This window comes from Herpailurus yagouaroundi, unplaced genomic scaffold (genome assembly GCF_014898765.1).
Source record: "Herpailurus yagouaroundi ecotype Mexico unplaced genomic scaffold, PumYag 190, whole genome shotgun sequence".
Taxonomy (NCBI): domain Eukaryota; kingdom Metazoa; phylum Chordata; class Mammalia; order Carnivora; family Felidae; genus Herpailurus; species Herpailurus yagouaroundi.
In genome coordinates, this window is record NW_024412421.1 from 26,192,686 (window position 1) to 26,211,276 (window position 18,591).

General features: G+C 42.6%; 3 protein-coding genes across 8 annotated transcripts in view; 1 reads left to right on the plus strand and 2 right to left on the minus strand.

The window, feature by feature from the left end:
• Positions 1-1,662, minus strand: part of CFDP1 (craniofacial development protein 1) — a 128,675-nt gene extending 127,013 nt beyond the window's left edge. For 2 of the 3 annotated variants that reach the window (XM_040443154.1, XM_040443151.1), the window contains exon 1: positions 1,473-1,662. In XM_040443154.1, the coding sequence (XP_040299088.1) occupies positions 1,473-1,536 (64 nt within the window). In that variant the 5' untranslated portion in view covers positions 1,537-1,662. The remainder of the gene's footprint in view (positions 1-1,472) is intronic. The other variant, XM_040443153.1, reaches the window with a different exon arrangement.
• Positions 1,663-2,156: 494 nt separating this feature from the next.
• On the plus strand, positions 2,157-3,938 carry LOC121010056 (tigger transposable element-derived protein 1). Its single transcript, XM_040443456.1, has one exon. The coding sequence runs from the start codon at positions 2,157-2,159 to the stop codon at positions 3,936-3,938; it is 1,782 nt and encodes a 593-aa protein (XP_040299390.1).
• A 6,556-nt stretch (positions 3,939-10,494) lies between these two features.
• Positions 10,495-18,591, minus strand: part of TMEM170A (transmembrane protein 170A) — a 27,263-nt gene continuing 19,166 nt past the window's right edge. For 3 of the 4 annotated variants that reach the window (XM_040443158.1, XM_040443156.1, XM_040443159.1), the window contains exons 2-3: positions 15,121-15,291; positions 10,495-11,936 (exon numbers count right to left, since the gene is read on the minus strand). In XM_040443158.1, coding sequence (XP_040299092.1) covers positions 11,806-11,936; positions 15,121-15,289 — 300 coding nt within the window. In that variant the 5' untranslated portion in view covers positions 15,290-15,291 and the 3' untranslated portion in view covers positions 10,495-11,805. The remainder of the gene's footprint in view (positions 11,937-15,120; positions 15,292-18,591) is intronic. The other variant, XM_040443157.1, reaches the window with a different exon arrangement.

The window sequence follows — 18,591 nt, forward strand, 5'->3', positions numbered from 1 at the left end:
GTCAGTACAAAAATGTAAACATGGAATACTGATCTAACCAAAATTAGACATGATAACAACGGCAGCCTGGGGAGTTGGGGAGGGCCTGATGGTGGAAGGGTGTGTGTTGGGAATGAGGGGGAAGAAGTAAGAGGGTATTGAAATAAGACCTACCCCGCCTGGGTGAAGCCCACACACAATGAAAATACCAAATTAAAAACTGGAAAGCAGTTTCTTCCGCGGGGGAATGAAGCGGGATGAAGGGTGATGGGAACCATTAGTTTTCAAGACAGGCCTTTTAGAAATATTTGACTATGTTTATGTGGATGCACAACTTTCATTAAAACGAAAACTAGCTTGGGGCGCCTGGGTGGCGCAGTCGGTTAAGCGTCCGACTTCAGCCAGGTCACGATCTCGCGGTCCGTGAGTTCGAGCCCCGCGTCAGGCTCTGGGCTGATGGCTCAGAGCCTGGAGCCTGTTTCCAATTCTGTGTCTCCCTCTCTCTCTGCCCCTCCCCCGTTCATGCTCTGTCTCTCTCTGTCCCAAAAATAAATAAACGTTGAAAAAAAAATTTAAAAAAAAAAACCGAAAACTAGCTTTCAGATAACCACTCTGGCCATCACAAGACCAACGTTGGTGGACAAGAATGGAAATGGTATCGGGCAAACCAGTTGGGAAGCTATGCCTTAATCCTAGCGAAGAACGGCAGTTCGGTAGCAGTGAGTGAGACTGGCGAGGAAGCGGTCAGAAAACGATTTTCCACGTAGACACAACAGCACTTATTGACTGCTTGAACCAGGAGAGAAAGTCAGGATGGATGAGTCCTAAGGGTTTTGTTTGATCGGAGCGACTGTGTGGGTAGATCCTTTCAATGAGATGGGGCAGTCTGAGGGAAGGCGCAGGATTGGGAAGGGGTAGGTTCGAATGACCCCTTTAAGTTTGACAAACCTACGCCAAAAAGAGGAAGGGGGGAGCTGAAAAGAGAGTAACAGGTATACGTCGCAAAAGGACAAAATGCATCATACGTGAACTTTCTAATAACTAGATCCCATGCGAGGGCAGAGAGTAGACAGATTTATCTTGGACGTGGTGCCGGCTGGCAAGCCCCTCGGGACGAAAGGTCTGACGACAACATCCTACGCTCACACTGCCTTTCACGGGAGTTCAGTACTAGCGCGGTGCGGGTACCGATAGCCACCGCCAGCGTCCCCAGATCAGGGTGGTGCTCACGTGCCGGTTCCCGCGCTCCGGGAAGGGGCGGAGGCTCGAGCCAGGCCGCGGGCAGTGGCAGTGCGAGACGCCCGCGTGCACGCGTCTCGGCCCCGCACCACCGCGCGGAGAAAGCACGCGGGCGAGGATGCGGGGCTCGCGCGGTGGGGACGCTCGAGACCGGCGCCACCGGGGGCCCCGGGCCACGCACGCCGGACCAAACACGCCTCACGTGAAGCGCGGGGCGGGGCAAGCCTCCTCTCGCCTGCGGCCCAAACGCTCACCCGACGGCACGTAGTCTTCGTCCTCCTCTGAGGTGGAGAAGTCTTCAGAATCGAATTCCTCCATGTTGCTGCTGCACCGGGCGGACGAAGCCACAGGACCGCAGCAGCTGCCCCCAACGGCAAAGCTCTAGGGAGAGACCATAGAGCTGCGGTGGGGGAGCCGGCAGCTGGGGCGGCCCCCACAACGTGTGCGCGTGCGCAAAAAGGGCTACGTAGTCCAAACGCGACACTTCCGGGCCAATGCCTAGCTCCTGGCGCTGCTGTTGGTGGTTGACGGAGCACAGGCTCCGCGTGGAAGCGGTGCCTGATGGAACTTGTAGTCTCCAGCACTGTCTGGACGCTTTGATTTAATAAATGTGCTTAAACAAAATTTTATGTCTGTGGTATTACAGTTGACGTTCGTCATTTACAGCTTGGTATTTTCGAATCGCTTACTTGCTTAAACTTACTGTAACCCCAAAATCAATATTCGCGGTGCTTTCTGGGGTTATTCGCGGACATGCGCAGAGGATGAAAAGCTGGCGTCAACCAGCGGTGCGGTGTACTAGCAGAGGTTGAACAAGACAGACAATGGGCTTTCTTGCCTCATCTCTCATGCTGTAAATGATTGTCCTATTTGCAGTCTATTTGGTGCCACGTTTTTTGCGTTTCCGTGCTTTTTTGTTGGTGATTTTGCTGTTAAAAATGACCCCCAAGCGTAGTGGTGAAGTGGTGCCTAGTGCTCCTAAGCGCAAGAAGGCTGTCATGTGCCTTATGGAGAAAATACGTGTGCTAGATAAGCTTCGTTCAGGCATGAGTTGTAGTGCTGTTGGCCGTGAGTTCAATGTTAATGAATCAACAATCCGGTACATCAAGAAAAAGGAAAAGGAAATTCGCCGATCTGTACGTGAGGCTGCTCCGGAAAGTGCTAAAGTAACGTCTATAGTGCGTGAGGAAGCTATGGAAAAGATGGAAAAGCGGCTAAATTTGTGGATTCATGAGATGACAACCGATAAAAAAGCCGTGGTGGACAGCATTGTCGTGAGGCTGAAAGCCAAAGAAATTTACGGTCATGTAACCCAAGGCCAGAAAAACGTTAAACCTTTCTCCGCCAGCGCTGGCTGGCTTGCACGTTTCAAAAGGCGATATGGTGTGAACAATGTTAAACTTGCAGGTGAGGCAAGTTCTGCAGATCGGGAGGCTGCAGAAGAATTTAAAAAACATTTGCTGAGTGTTATACAGGACAAAGGATACGTGGAAGAGCAGGTTTTCAACGCTGATGAGACTGGCTTATTTTACAAGGACGTTGGCAAAAGAACCTATATAACACAAATGGCCTGCAAAGCCCCTGGCTTTAAATCATTCCAAGACTATGCAACCTTGCTGTTGTGCACTAATGCCAAGGGCGACTTCAAGTGCAAACCTCTAATGGTATACAGAGCCCAGAATCCACAAGCACTTAAAGGGAAAAGCGTCAACCATATGCCTGTCCATTGGAGATGGAACAAAAAAGCGTGGATGACATCCAGCTGGTTCCACAACTGCTTCGTACCAGAAGTTGAATGCTATCTCCAGGGCAGAAACCTTGCCTTCAAGGTTTTATTAATTTTGGATAACGCCCCAGTCCATTGCTGTGAAGAACTCAAAAATGCCCACCCCAACGTAGAAGTTCTTTTCATGCCCCCAAACACTACATCTCTCATCCAACCCCTGGATCAGGGTATAATAAAAGCTTTCAAGGCACACTATACCAGGGAGCTCTATAGCAAGGGTTTCCAGGCTCTCGAATCCAACAAGGAAACTACCATGATGGACTATTGGAAGTCAGTTACCATACGTAACGTTATTGACTATATTGGGACAGCCTGGGGCAGCATCAAACAAGCTACTATCAATAGCTGTTGGAAAAATGTTTGGCCAGACTGTGTGCAAAATTTCGAAGGCTTTGAAGGTGTTGCAGAAAGTATAAAGAACAGTGTTGAAAACATAATGCATATCGCACGGCAAATAAGTGGAGAAGGCTTTGACGACATGAAGGAGGAAGACGTGGAGGAAATTTTGGCAGAGAAGGCAGTAGAACCCACCAACGAAGACCTGGACGAGATGGCAAAACAAGGCATTGGGGTCGGCAGTGATGAGGACGGCGATGAGAGTCAGCCTAAGACTTCAAGAATTGACCCTCTTACAGCGACCAAAATATCAGAATGGAATTCTGCCTTGGAAAGAATTTTCAATGACATGATAGAGTGTGACCCTATGCTTGATCGCAGCCTCAAATTTAAGCGCCTCACCTCCACAGCATTTGCCCCTTATGCCGAGATGCTTAAAGATTTGAGGCAAAAAGCTAAGCAGACAAGGCTGACCCAATTTTTCGAGCCAGTTTGGGAGGGAAAATCGCCGACTCCGTCAACAAGTCACGAGAGGCAAACTCCTGAGGTTGAACTGCCAAATGTTGACATGCTTCCCTCTTCCTCTTCTGCAGAATAAACTCCACCTACCTCCCCCGTGGTTATCGTGGGGCAAACCAAGGTCAAGAGGTTTAACCACACTGTGTGCTGTAGCATCACACATCCTGCAGTTCCATCAACAGTAAGATTTTAGTTAATGTTTTAATGAAATCTCTAACGTTTTCCACACTCTATTTGCATTACTGTGAAATATACAGTATGTGTTGACGTACTCTGTGTTTATGTGAATATTGTATGTTATACTGTGTGTTTGCTACATGTACTACATATGATTACTGCATGTGTGTGTCTGACGAAAAGAGTTAAGTAATACAATCTCAGTATTGTAGAGGACGTTATACAAAAATGCTGTAATTGAAACCGTGTTTTATTATATAAAAATACTGCACATAATTATTGTGAGAAAGATGTATTAAATAAGGTGTTCTTGAACAGAAACACACATGAAACAAGATTATGTATTGATCAGTTGACAAAAAAGATTGTGACCGGAGACTACCAGGAACCCAACCCTGTACTGCTAACTGAATGTGCACGATGACTTTATAAACATAACTACTGTGAACAAGAATCAACTGAGTCCTAGAATTCAGACAACACCCACGTGCATCCTTCAAGTTAATCCACATGCAAGTACGGCCACCTATGGTCTCTATCATTTTATCAGATTAAAAATATTTCTTAATTAGAATCCAATTTTGGGAAGCAGTAATCAGAAACAAATACACAGGAGACAGCAACAATTAACATCCTTTTGTTCAGGTTTAGGGTTTTTCTCAGCTGAAAATTGCTCTTCATTGTTACTCTATACTAGTCTGGGTTTGAGTCACCCAGTCCTAGAGTTAATCTAAGAAATAGATGAACACACCTGTGATTAAAAGGACATTATGGTGAATGGGTGACAGGCATTAAGGAGGGCACTTTTCGGGATGAGCTCTGGGTGTCATATCTAAGAGATGAATCACTCACTGGGTTCTACTCCTGAAGCCAAGACCACACTGTATGTTAACTAGCTTGAAAATAAAAAAAAAAATTAAAAAAATAATAAATGTTAAAAAGGGGCACTGTGGTGGCACTATAGCAGCAAACTTTTAAAAACAGCCTAATTGGGGACACCTGGGTGCCTCAGTCAGTTAGTGTCCAACTTCAGCTCAGGTCATGATCTCGTGGTTCATGGGTTCCAGCCCTGCATCGGGCTCTGTGCTGACATCTCAGAGCCTAGCCTGCTTCAGATTCTGTGTTTCCCCCTCTCCCTGCCCCTCCCACACTTGTGCGCTCTCTCTCTCTCTCTCTCTCTCTCTCTCTCTCTCTCTCACTCGCTCTCAAAAATAAAATAAAACATTACAAATAAATAAATAAAAACAGTTAATTGAAACATAATTCACAGACCATAAAATGTACCCATCTAAAGTACACAGTTCAGGGGTGCCTGGCTGGCTCAGTTGGTAGAGCATGTGGCTCTTGATCTTGGGGTTGTGAGGTCTAGCCCCATGTTGGGTGTAGAGATTGCCTAAATAAATAAACTTTAAAGTGCACAACTCAATAGTTCTGGAAAATTCAGACTTGTGCAGCCATCACATAAAAAAATGAGCCTCTGACCCATTTCTCCCCAATCCCCAGCCTCAGGCTAATCTGTCTCTATAAACTTGCCTATTCTGGACTTTTCATGTAAATGGTATTATACAACATGTGGTCTTTTGTAACTGTCTCCTTTCACTTAACACATCTTCGGAGGTGATTTCTCTTTGGGATGTACCTGTGGAATTGCTTGATCATATAGAAATCATATGCTTTACCTTTCGGGGAACCGCCAGATTGCTTCCCAAAGCAGCTGTGCCATTTTATGACCTCAGCAACAATGCCTGAAGGTTCCAGTTTCTGCACACCTTGCCAAACCCCTTGTCTTTTTTATTAAAGCCATCCTAGTGGGTGTGAAGTGGCATTTCATTGTAGTTTTTATTTGTACTTCCCTGATGACTGATATTAAACATCTTTTCATGTCTTTATTGGCCATGATATATGTTCTTCGGAGAATGTCTATTCAGATCTTTTGCTCATTTTAAAACCAGGTCATTTGTCTTTTTATTTATTTTTTTAACATTTATTTATTGTTGACAGAGAGAGACAGAGCACGAGCAGGGGAGGGGAGGGGCAGAGAGTGGGAGACACAGAATCCGAAGCAGGCTCCCGGCTCTGAGCCGTCAGCACAGAGCCAGACGCGGGGCTCGAACCCACGAACCACGAGATCATGACCTGAGCCGAAGTCGGACACTTAGCCCACTGAGCCACCCAGGTGCCCCATCATTTGTCTTTTTATTATTGAGTTTTAAGAGTTCTTTATATATTCTAAATAGCCGTCTCTTATAAACCATAGGACTTGAATCATTCCTTCTATTCTGTGGCATGTCTTTCTACACCCTTGATGGCATCCTTTGAAGCATAACATTTTTAAATTTTGACCAAGTCCAATTTATTTTTCTCTGGTCCCTTGTGCTTTTGGGGTTCTATCTAAGAAGGCTTTGCCTAACTCAAGATCACAAAACATACTCTCGTTTACTTCTGAGCTCTATAGTTTTAGTTCTTACATTCGGGTCTGTGCTTTAGGTAGATCGTCCTTATGGGAGGGTAAGAGAAAAGTAGATGTGAAATTAGGACTCAGTATTTGGGAGTTTACCATGCCAGCCTCTTTCCTTGGACACTGTAAATGGACCCTGCAGTGACAAACTGGGATGTAGCCTTTTGCCCCTGGGGAAAAGGATGAGTTAGAATTCTCCAACACACTCTCCCCCAGCATCATCTCATTTCTCCCAGTCTCTTTGCAGCTCACTGCCACTCCATGCATTTGTTCAAATTCACAGTTTCCAGCCACTTTAAGGATAATCAGGGTAGGAGCTAGTTTCCATTATTTCAAATAGTTTAACAGAGCCCAAATCCAGCTCAAAGGCATGCATTGTTTGACCTGAAAAGCATTTTATGTGAATTCAAGTTTGTTGCAAGCACTTAAAAATTGAGATGTCAACCTAGATTTCCAACTTCCCCTGAAAAACTGGAAAATCTGGACATACTGGGCTCAAAATCCCATAAAGTAGAAATAGGCTGGGACTAAGTAATGGTTGGCCCCTTTGGACAGGGCTCTCCAGTTGGCCAGAGTACAAACTCCCTAGAAGATTCCTGGTTCATTATTACTGTGTTGTCTTAGCAAGAGTTTATGGGGTCCTGTCTACCATACTCAGCACCTTTATTTTTTTATTTTTGAGAGAGACAGAGCGTGAGCAGGGGAGGGGCAGAGAGAGAGGGAGACACAGAATCCGAAGCAGGCTCCAGGCTCTGAGCTGTCAGCACAGAGCCTGACGTGGGGCTCAAACCCATGAGCTGTGAGATCAAGACATGAGCTGAAGTCAGATGCTCACACCAGGTGCCCCCATACTCAGCACCTTCAGCCCCTCCTCTCCTACAGTCTCTTTCCATTGTCCAATCTTGGGTTATCACCTTCTGAAAACTGAAGACAAGCTCCTCCTCTTAGGTCCTGGATACATACAGTCTTGGGGGCTTCTGGCCAAACTCTGCATGTAGAGTTATCCTGGGGTGCTAAATATTGTTCTGTACCTTGATCTGAGTGGTATTCAGCATAAATGTGTGAACACATACACGTTCATCAAGCTACACATTTGAGATTTGTGCACTTTACCGTATATTATGCTTCAATAAAAACTACAGAGACATGGTGGATGGGCAGTCTACTGCCAGACATTGTCTGTCTACAATGCCAGGAACTACAGTGGTCATCTTGTGCCCATGATGTAAGCTACCCAAAGAGGCCGATCCAATTTGCTGAAAATGGCAGAACAGAAAAAGACAATGCCAATGAAGAGTACTAAACCAATGTTGGGAGCCTCTCGTCACGTGAATTTACTGTTGAAATACTTCTTTTTCATACATCTTATCAGCTTTTGTCTATGCCAGTGTGGTTTCATACAAAAAGCTTCCAGTTGATAAGATCTAGCCCACAAAGTGCAGTTAAGAGGACTCAAGATTACATATTAAGTACAGTTTAATCACACCTTTGAACAAGAATTTTACCATAAATTAGTAAGACGTTGAACATAAAAGGAATACAGCCAAACATATGTTAAGTAGTAAGTTATTTAAAACTCCCTAAATTTAAGTCAGACGTTACTGCAAGATTCAGTTCATTGGCCACTGAATATAAAAATAATAGTCCCAGTTCACAGAATTGAAATTCTTTATTGATAAACATTTATACCAGAATTAGAAATGTCAGTAGAAAAATAAAATTTAAATAATTTTCTATTGTACAAAGATTTGATCATTTGGACTGTAGCAGTTGGTGAAATAATCTAATACAAAAGCTAAGCTGATTTTAGTGACAACCAGCCTAAGTAATGCACGAAACAGAAATGCACACACACCACACTTCCTGCCTGGGGCTGGCTGATGGCGGCCGGCCTCACCTCCCAGGAAACGGTTTCTTAGGGAAGGTCGATATGCACTGCAGTTATAGTAAGAACTTAATACACACCAGAGCAGTCAGAAAGGACACTGAAACCGAAAGCCAACATACAATTCCAAATTTAAAAAACATGGGGTGCCTGGATGGCTCAGTCGGTTAAGCAGCTGCCTTCAGCTCAGGTCATGATCTCACAGTTGGGGAGTTCGAGCCCCAAATCAGGCCCTGTACTGACAGCTCGGAGCCTGGAGCCTGATTCGGATTCTGTCTCCCTCTCTCTCTGTCCCTCCCCCACTCACGCTCTGTCTCTCTCTCTCTCTCTCTCTCAGAAATAAATAAAACATTAAAAAAAATTAGAAAACATAAGGAATGGCTTAATGATTTGCATCAACTTTTTCTCACTGGTTTAGACATTTCCAGTAAATGTTTTGCTGCAAAATTTAAAAATGAGTTAAGAGCACAAAGAGACATCCTTCATGTGGGATATTCATTGCAATTTGTACATGGACTTAAGTTTTCGTGAAATGCCTCCCCCACCCCCGCCAAGCCCCCGTATTAAAGAATCCAGAATCCAGCTTTTATGACTGCGAGCTGCCTCCTTCCCCTGCATAAAAAATACTAAAAAAAAAAGAAAGAAAGAAAGAAAAAGTGGATATCTAGCTGGGAAGGGGTGTTTGCACAGCCACTAAGAAAGCCAGTTGTTGGCAAAAATTCTACAAACCTATATGGTAAAACAAAATGTTCAGCACAAATGCCAGTATTTTTCCACGAGTGACCACCCCCAAATAATTGTGTATTTGAGACAAGAAATTAAAAAAAACAAAAATCCAAAAAAGAATAGACATTCTTTATCATCCAAATAGTTTTCCCTTAAAAACATCTCAAGCTACAAAGCTCAATCTATATAAAGGTCTGTAGAAATTTATTCACAGTAGAATGTTCACATATGGGGATGGATGAAATATTCAGTAATTTAAAGATATAGTTTATATTTGAAGTTTTAAAAAAGCAGATCATCAAAATATGGCAAACAAACAAACAAACAAACAAAGATGGGAACAAAAACACCTTTCAAAATGCACTAACTTTTGTGTCTTGGCTCTAAAAGAAAAATAACCAAATATTTAAATCATCTATCAGTATGTTCAAAAATTAGTATTCAGGAAGAGGGGCCTACCAACCATAGGCCCACGTGTTTAACTTGTGAAATTCTATCCAAAATGTTTTAGGTGAGAATTCTAATAAGAGGTATATTTCAAGAGAGATGATTAAAATAATTTTCTACAATAAACGATATAATGTCCCCACTTTTTCTTTTTTTTTTAGAGTTTATCTTGAGAGAGCAGGGAGGAGAGGGAGGAGGGAGAGGAGGAGGGGGGAGAGACAGGAAGAGAGAGAAAGAGAGAGAGAGAGAGAGAGAGAGAGAGAGAGAGAGAGAATCCCAAGCAGGCTCCGTGAGGAGCCCAAAGCAGGGCTTGAACCCAGAAACCGTGAGATGATGACCTGAGTCAACATCAAGAGTCAGACACTCAACCGACTGAGCCACTCAGGCACCCCTGTCCCCAAGTGTCTTAAATTGAAGGGCTACTTTGCAAAAATCACAGCTCCTTGAACTGGAAAAAGGAGTCTTATTTAAAGACTTAGGGGCACCAGGCTGGCTCAGCCAGTGGAGCAAGCAACTCTCGATCTTAGGGTTGTGAGTTTGAGCCCCATGTTGGGTGTAGAGATTACTTAAAAATACAATCACTTTAAAAAAAAAAAAAAAGGCTACATTTGCTTGAAAGAAAGATTTGAGCATTGGAGAGAAAACTTGGGGAATGTATAAAAACATCTGCTGGCATTCCAAGTCTTCTTGTAATTTTCCACCTCGTCTGAATATATGTCACTGTAATTTTGATAAGTGGTCTAATGGCCTATTAGTTAGAAGGAAATCTCCAGTTAATTTTGTGACCTCTTTGTAATTTTTCCTTTTTGACTTTCCCTGATAAGTTCATCTTCCAGGCTATTTTTAATCAGAAGCTGGAGGGCATATTGCTTTAAATGGAATAGATATTGTTTGTGTGTACATGACCTCATGGGCTGTTAGCCTTACTGTCACAATGAAAACTTACCTTTAAAAACATCAGGTTTAATGAATCAGAAACTATTCTGGAAACAGAATGACTATATTCCATACAACGCAGTTAGGTGGTAAGGATCAATTTAGAGATCTAATTTTTGCTATCCTTTTTCTTTTGAAGGTCACAGTTTTCAGACATTTTAATAAAAAAGCAATTTAGGCAGAAGAAAAATTAAGATAGCTAAAATTGGGTTAAAGAAATGATGTTTAATTCTCTGTAAGGAAATAGAGTCTCTTGAAGGGAAATGTAAAATGTGGAAGTATATCGGAAAATTAAATTTTAGGCACTTTCTGGGAGTGACCCCCAATACTGTAAAAGTGGTAACCATATTAAGACTAAGAAATCAATAACCTCTACCCTGGTTTAAGCTACATTTCAACAATTTCAACTAAAGTCACTAAGAAAAACTGTAACAATGTTTAAACAAAAACCAGTTTTTTTGGTACCTCACTGTCCAAACAACATCCTAACCAATCTGGCTTAAAATTTTGAACTCAAGCTATTTAATAGGGTCTATTTCCAATTAACCAAAATCAAGAGAATGAAAGTGACAAGAAAAGGGTACAGGAACTTGGGAGGCAAAAAAGTCTCAGTCAGCTAGCTATTCTGATAAAATGTACAAAACAATAGATTCACATCTCTTAAAATATGTTAAGTAATCAGAGGTCAAGATAGTTTTCCATAAAATGTCACATCATCTTCTTTTTCTTTCAGCAGTGGAACTGAAGCCACTACTTGTGTTGTAGGGTTTTTTCCTGTTCTGTTTCACCAAATTTGTTCTCAAAGCTCTACGCAACCAAAACCTACTTGGCACTTACTGTCATGAAGACGTAGCAAAAGAAGAGTCTTCCAAATTCTAATCAAGATTAGATTAAATAAGGTTTTAGTATGGTATACTCTGTTCGGAAAGAAACCGGTATTTTTCATAGTTTCTCTGTTATAGGCAACACTGCATTTTCTCACAGATTATTATATATTTCAGTGCAAAGGATGTCAATCTAGAAGCATTGTTGACCTAGCTTGGGTAAAGGTGCACCTGTAAAACTACTTAAATACCGCCCCCCTCCCCCCAAAAAAACCCACTTGATTTGTTTTGGTTGAGAACAATAAGAGTCCAGTAAGATCTTCAATTCCTGGAGCTTCAAAACGCAGAAAGGGCTGAAATGTCATTCTTCACATGTATTTCTTCATCCAAGTTTCTTCCATTTGAAGAATTAAGAAAACACTACATTCCATAATGTATTCTTTTTGAGGATTCTGTAAAACTGAGGTTTGCCATCGGGGTATAAGGGTGTTCGCTATAGAGTAGCTAAAATCCGTAAAAAGGAGACCACTACTACACAGAATGTCTGTCCGGTGCCCAAGGTGAGGGCTTCAAATGGTATCATCTCCTTTCCTGCTGCTCGGTACACTCCAGCAATTGCAGCACCTGTTTAAAAATTCAAGAGTGTTAAAAAAAAAAAAAAATCAAGGTTAATATAATCAGGAAAATACAGTACTTAAAATCCTACCCTAAGTAGAATATTCCAGATTTTTTTACATTAAAATTTAAATATCATAGAAAGGTCTTATTCTCCCTATACTTTTCTCTAGATTTTAAGTATTCTCCATATGACTTATAAATTACTGATTAGTGCTTTCAGACGTTGAAAAGTGAGTCCTTAAAATGGAGTCTCCTGGATTTACTGAATAAAATAATCTGGAAATCATAACCCAAATCACAAATTTCCACATGACCTGATTACAAACTCATCACAAAAACATCTCTTATTTGCCATGCTTAGCATTTAACAGGTACCTAATAAAATTTTGGTAATGAATGCCAATGAAACTTTCCAGGGAAACCGAGCAAGAAATATTTCAGAAAAAGCCAGAGACGCCCGCTCTGCCTTCTACTGTACTCAGCTCCCCTCCCCAAGTGGACGGAGGAGGAGCAGAGGGAAAAGGAAAGGGTGACTCTACGTTTATGAAGTTGTCACTAATTCAAAGGGCATGAGGCCAGAGGTGCTAAGGGGGTCCTTTCTGTTCCCCACATCATTAATCGTCTTTATTACGCTAAGTCACCACAACTTTCTAGAAACGGAGTAAACCAAACACAAACATCTGTACCTCCCTAGAAACCCAGATGAATTGTTACAGGGACTCAGCATTGTATTGAGAGGGCCAAGATTTCATTAGTTTGACAATAATAGATCCAAAGTTCCCAGATGACCCTCCTCTCAAAGACCATTCCAAACAGAATTCTCCTTGGTCAGTGTGTTCATTCCTGCAAACAGGTATTTGCCTGTATGTTTTCTAAGATCCCTATTCTCATGATACTCAGATCAAGCTGGAACAGAGAAAGCACAGCATGAAACAGATTTTGAATAATACAGACAACATACAGTATCTCAATCAAATGCCTACACATTTTACACATGTGATATGAAAACATATTAACAAATCCGAAGAAGAAGAAAGAGCAAATTAACCAGTATCTGTATTGGTTGCCTGGAACATCTGTGACTTTCAAATGCCCACCTCCAGTGCCTATGCATACAGTGCCTATGTTATTAACATCTGTAAGGCACCTGCTGCATCAGGCCCCTTCATAATTTAGCTCCAAAACAAGTGGGTTGGGTAGAAAGAAGTGTAAGAAACTTGAAGTAGGCCCTAAGGTGGGGCCTAGATGATGAAGAAGGGAAGAACGGAAAAAAGCAAACCAGGAGGAGCAGTAAAATGGGAAGGAAATGGACTCTCTTCACCAGAGTCTTAAAGAGAGAATGGACACATTTATTGCACGATTCCTAAGTGTTAGGTATTATGTTAAGTACTTTAAATAAACATTATTTCCTTTTATCTTCACACAGCATCTGAGGAGGGTAGAATTATCCTTATTTTACTGATGAGAAATCTGAGACAGCTCCTAGGAGCCGGTAATCCAATAAGGAAACTGGAACAGAGGGTCTCTAAAGAGCAGCAGGTGATACAGTTAAAAATACTATATAAAGCCAGTTATGGAAACACCTTAATGCAGACAAGAGAAAACTGGCCTCCTCCTCCTGTTATCACAAAGGTTTCACCACCTACAGAACACAAAGAAATGAGGCCACTTTGTCCTCAAAAAAAAAAACCTCAAGTCAAAGAAAAGGCAGAGGGGCAGTTCCATTTAGAGCTCAAGGCTTAAATGCACACACTCACACAAAAATTACAAATTAGCAGGAATGTTGTGTTTCTATCTTTTCAGCATGTATTTATGTTTACATGTGCACCTGGAAAAAAGTCTGAAAGCATATACCAAAATGCAAACTGAGGTTTTCACTTAGGGATGTGATAATGGAGTGTTTTTAGTTTTGGTTTCTGGAGCTTTTAATTTATATAAAATATATTTATATTTAATCATGAGCTTAAAAATGACCTAAACTGATTCTCATCCTTATATCAGCAAAAGCCAAAAACAAGTAAAAACAATTTATAATGTGTTATTCCAGTTCTTTAAAAAATTTTTTTAACATTTTTGAGAGAGAGAGAGAGAGAGATACAGAGCATGAGCAGGGGAGGGGCAGAGAGAGCGGGAGACACAAAATCTGAAGCAGGTTCCAGGGTCTGAGCTGTCAGCACAGAGCCTGATGAGGCGCTCGAACCCACGAACTGTGTGATCATGACTTGAGCTGAAGCCAAGCTCAACCGACTGAGCCACCCAGGTGCCTGTGTTATTCCAATTTATTTTTAAATGTTTATTTATTTTTTGAGAGAGAGAGACAGAGACAGAGTGCAAGCGGGGGAGGGGCAGAGACCGAGGGAAACAGAATCTGAAGCAGGTTCCAGGCTCTGAGCTGTCAGCACAGAGCCCGACATGGGCCTCGAACCCACAAGCCATGAGATCATGACCCGAGCTGAAGTCGACGCTCAACTGACTGAGCCACCCAGGCGCCCCTCCAATTCTTATTCAGAAAGTTTTGACGGGGGAAGAAAATAACCAGAAGACAAATCAGGTACCATTCATTAAAAAAAAATTTTTTGAAAGAGTATGAGTGGGGGAGGGGCAGAGAGGGGAGGTTACAGAGGATCTGAAGCAGGCTCTGCAATGACAGCGGCAAACCATGTGTGGGGCTCGAACTCGCAAACCATGACATCATGACCTGAGCTGAAGTCGGATGCTCACGGACTAAGCCACCCAGGTGCCTCAAATCAGGTACTTTTCTGAACTAGAATTATTCTTCCATCCTTAAAAAATTATTATTCATCCTGAGTGAGGAGAAGGACCTCGTCAACAATCTTTCGATGCCATCAGTCAATTGATAGCTGACAAGAAAGGAGCAGTAGCTTCCAAAAAGATAAACACCTTTTACTAGATTTCAAAATGTAGTTTTACTACATCTCAAAAGCCTCACATGGCTTATCTGAAGCCAGTGAGAGAAAATACAACTTCGGAAGTCAAAGATGTTAGCCAAATCATAGGAGGGGGAGGCAGGGGTTAGAGATAAGAGAAAAACAGTACGCTAAAGAAAGCGCCCATGGTTAAAAGCCACCCTTTTTTCTTCATTTCACACAGACATGTTTCTAAAATGGGTCCTGAAATTAAGTGACTAGTCATAGGAAACGTATGACTGGTATTTTAATGTCTAACATACTTGTCAAGATTCCAGCAGTAATTGGTCCCACGATGCCCATCAACAGGATGCTTACAGACATGAACCTACCATATTTGTGATGTCTGAGGGTGAAGAGGGCCAGTAATCCAGCAGGAACATGGAAGAAGAGAGAGGACACCAGTGCCCACAGGAACACACCATACCACATCTCTACAAGGAAAAGCAAAGAAAGGTCACAAGTCACAGACTTTCCCAGTACAGGAATTACCAAGGGCTCGTCATCATACCCGCTTATTTCATTTTCAAAGCCATCCAGGTGCCAGGTGGGTTCAGCAGTCAAATATCTAAATATTGATGGTTCTAGAGAGATTAGCAAACCACGGCCCTCAGGCCACCACCTGGTTTTGTGCATACACTCTCACTGAACGCAGCCATGCCCATTCATTTAAATCTTGTCTAGGCCTGCTTTCCAGCTACAAGAGCAGAGCTGAAACAGTGACAAAGAGCACATGGCCTGCAGAGTCTGAAATATTTACTATCTGGCCATTTCCAGAAGAACTTGGTCAACCCCTAAAATGATCAATCATTTTAGACTTCTACGATGGAAAAGCTTTACAGTTTTATTCATTCAACAGTCGTTTCCTTTTTTTAAAATTTTTTTAAGTTAAAATTTTTTTTTATTTTGAGAGAGAGCGACACAGAGACAGAGAGAGAATGCCAAGTAGGCGTTGCACTGTTAGCTCAGAGCCTGATGTGGGGCTTGAGCTCATGAGCCATGAGATCATGGCCTGAGCCAAAATCAAAAGCTGAATGCTCAACTGAGCAAGCCACCCAGGTACTCCACAACAATCATTTTCTACTCAGCCATCAAAAAAAAAAAAAAAAAAAGAAATCTCACCATTTGCAATGACGTGGATGGAACTAGGGTACATTATGCTAAGCGAGGTAAGTTAGAGCAAGACAAATACCATATGATTTCACCCATGTGGAATTTAAGAAACAAAACAAAGGAACACAGGGTAATGGAAGGAAAAATTAAATAAGATAAAAACAGAAGGGGAGGCAAACCATAAGAGACTCGTAACTATTCTTAACTATAAAGAACAGAGTTGCTGAAGGGAAGGTGGGTGGGGCACAGGCTACACAGGTAATGGACATTAAGGAGGACACTTGTGATGAGCACTGGGTGTTACATGTAAGTGATCAATGTTTTTAATATAGGTTACCACGGATAAAGGTCCTAAATACATACATACATACATACATACATACATACATACATACATAAATTCATATCAGGCCATCACGTCTTAGAATAGCAAAGCTCTTTAAGATATGAAATAAATACCAGAAAATATAAATGTCTGCCTTAGAGACAAACGGCACATAAGTGAGGGGGCAGGTTAGCGCAACTAGTTCCTAGGGAGAATGTCTAATTGACTTTTAAGATGACTGTAATTTAGGCAACATTAAAATATATGATTACCAACTATGTCTAAAAACCTATGCATGAGCCACCTCAGAAAATACAAAAAAGGAGGAGATACCACCCTGCCCTCAAGACTTTGCAATCTGGTCAACAGCAGACAGAGCAATTCCCCTCAGTGAACCCAGGCAAGCCTTCAGAATTCTCAAAATAGCCCCTTAGCTACCCACATGGATGCAACGAAGGTGTCATGTGAGATAAAATATATTGTCCATCCTAGCGCTAGGAGCAGGTAAGTAACAGGCAGTTTCAGAGACCAGTCAACAGCTTAAACTTAGAGATTCCGGACCACAGCACTACCGACATCCGGACCAGTCAACCCTTTGTTGTGGGGGGCTGTCCTGTGCATCGCAGGACATGGAGCAGCACCCTAGCCTCTCCCCACGAGATGCCAGTACTGGCCTCCCCCCAGTTGCAATGACCAAAATTATCTCCAGACTTTGCCAGATGTCCTCCTGGGGCAAAACTTCCCGGAGTAAAAACGAGTGTCCTGACTAAAACAGAGGGTTTATAAGATTAAAAGCAGTTAAAGCTACAAAGATAGGGGCGCCTGACTGGCTCAGTCAGTACAGCATGTGACTCTTGAGCTCAGGGTCATGACTTTAAGCCCCACATTGGGTGTGGAGACTACTTAAAAAAAAAGCTACAAAGACAGATGGGGTCACACTATGGTGGGCTTTCAAAGCCAGACTAAAGACTTCAGTGTGAAAGCCCTAAAAGTACCATTAAAGTTTTGAGCAGTAAAGGGTTGTCCGGACACTATTTCACAGGCCCCACCTTACACTCCCAATAGGAGTACAAACTAGAAAACCTTTCTGGAGGGTAATTTAGAAGGGTGTATCCAAGAAAGTCCAGTGTGCACACCTTTGCCACAGAGACTTTACTTCCAGGAATACATCCGACAGGAATACACATGCAGGCAAGGCCGGAGATAACAAGGGGTTCCCGGCAGCATTGTCTGTAATGGCAAAGACTAGATGCCAACTGTACGTCCATCAGTGTAGGACTTGTCAAACATGTTTTGGTGCAGCTACATAATGTAACATTTAAAATTTTTTTTATTTTTGAGAGAGAGAGACACACACACACACAGAGTGCAAGTGGGGGAGGGGCAGAGGAGGAGGGTGACACAGAATCCGAAGCAGGCTCCAGGCTCTGAGCTGTCAGTACAGAGCCCAACACGGGGCTCGAACTCATGAACCGTGAGATCATGACCTGAGCTGAAGTTGGATGCTTAACCGCCTGGGCCACCCAGGCGCCCCTACATACTGTAACATTATACTATCACGTAAAAACATGGGATAGATCTTTATATACTGATGGGATAAGATGCCCAAGCCACAGTGGGAAATAAAAAAAAAAAACAAGTTCCAGAAGAGTGTACAGAAGACTCTGTTTTTATAAAAACAAAAGAAACAAACGTGTGTGTAAGTCTATGAATTCGGAAAACAGTCTGGATGTAGGTGTACTTAATAAATATTGGGGACATGTGCAGGCGCTGTTCTAAGTGCTTTACAAATCTTAACCAGTGCAATCTTCTAAACAACTCTGTGAGGCACATGATATCCCTGGCTCTTGGCTGAGGAAACAGAGGCAGAGGGAGGGAAGGAACTTGCCAGAGCTCACAGTGCCAGTGGGGGCTGGGGCAGAGCCCTATTGGGCCCCACGCATGCTCCATGCTGGCAAGCTACAAAAGAGCCTTATTTCTGGGGAGTGGGATACATTGGGGTAGGGCTAATGACAATTCACTTTTTACTTTGATTTTTCTTAAAAAGCTTTTCTAGCTGCTTACTGGCTTTTACAGAATTATTATTAAAAGAAAGTAGAAAAAGAAGAAAAAAGGCTTTTGTTTCCAAAAGAACAGTTTGGGAAGGCTGGTGGGATTGGAATGAACAATTACAGAAACGACGAGGAGCACTGTCCTCTGGCTTGGGGAGCGTGGACACCGGGAAGGGCAGGACCAGGGGCTCTTCTTCAAGCTGTATCTGAAGCTGCATCTGAAGCAGTCGTAAGAATGACTGCTG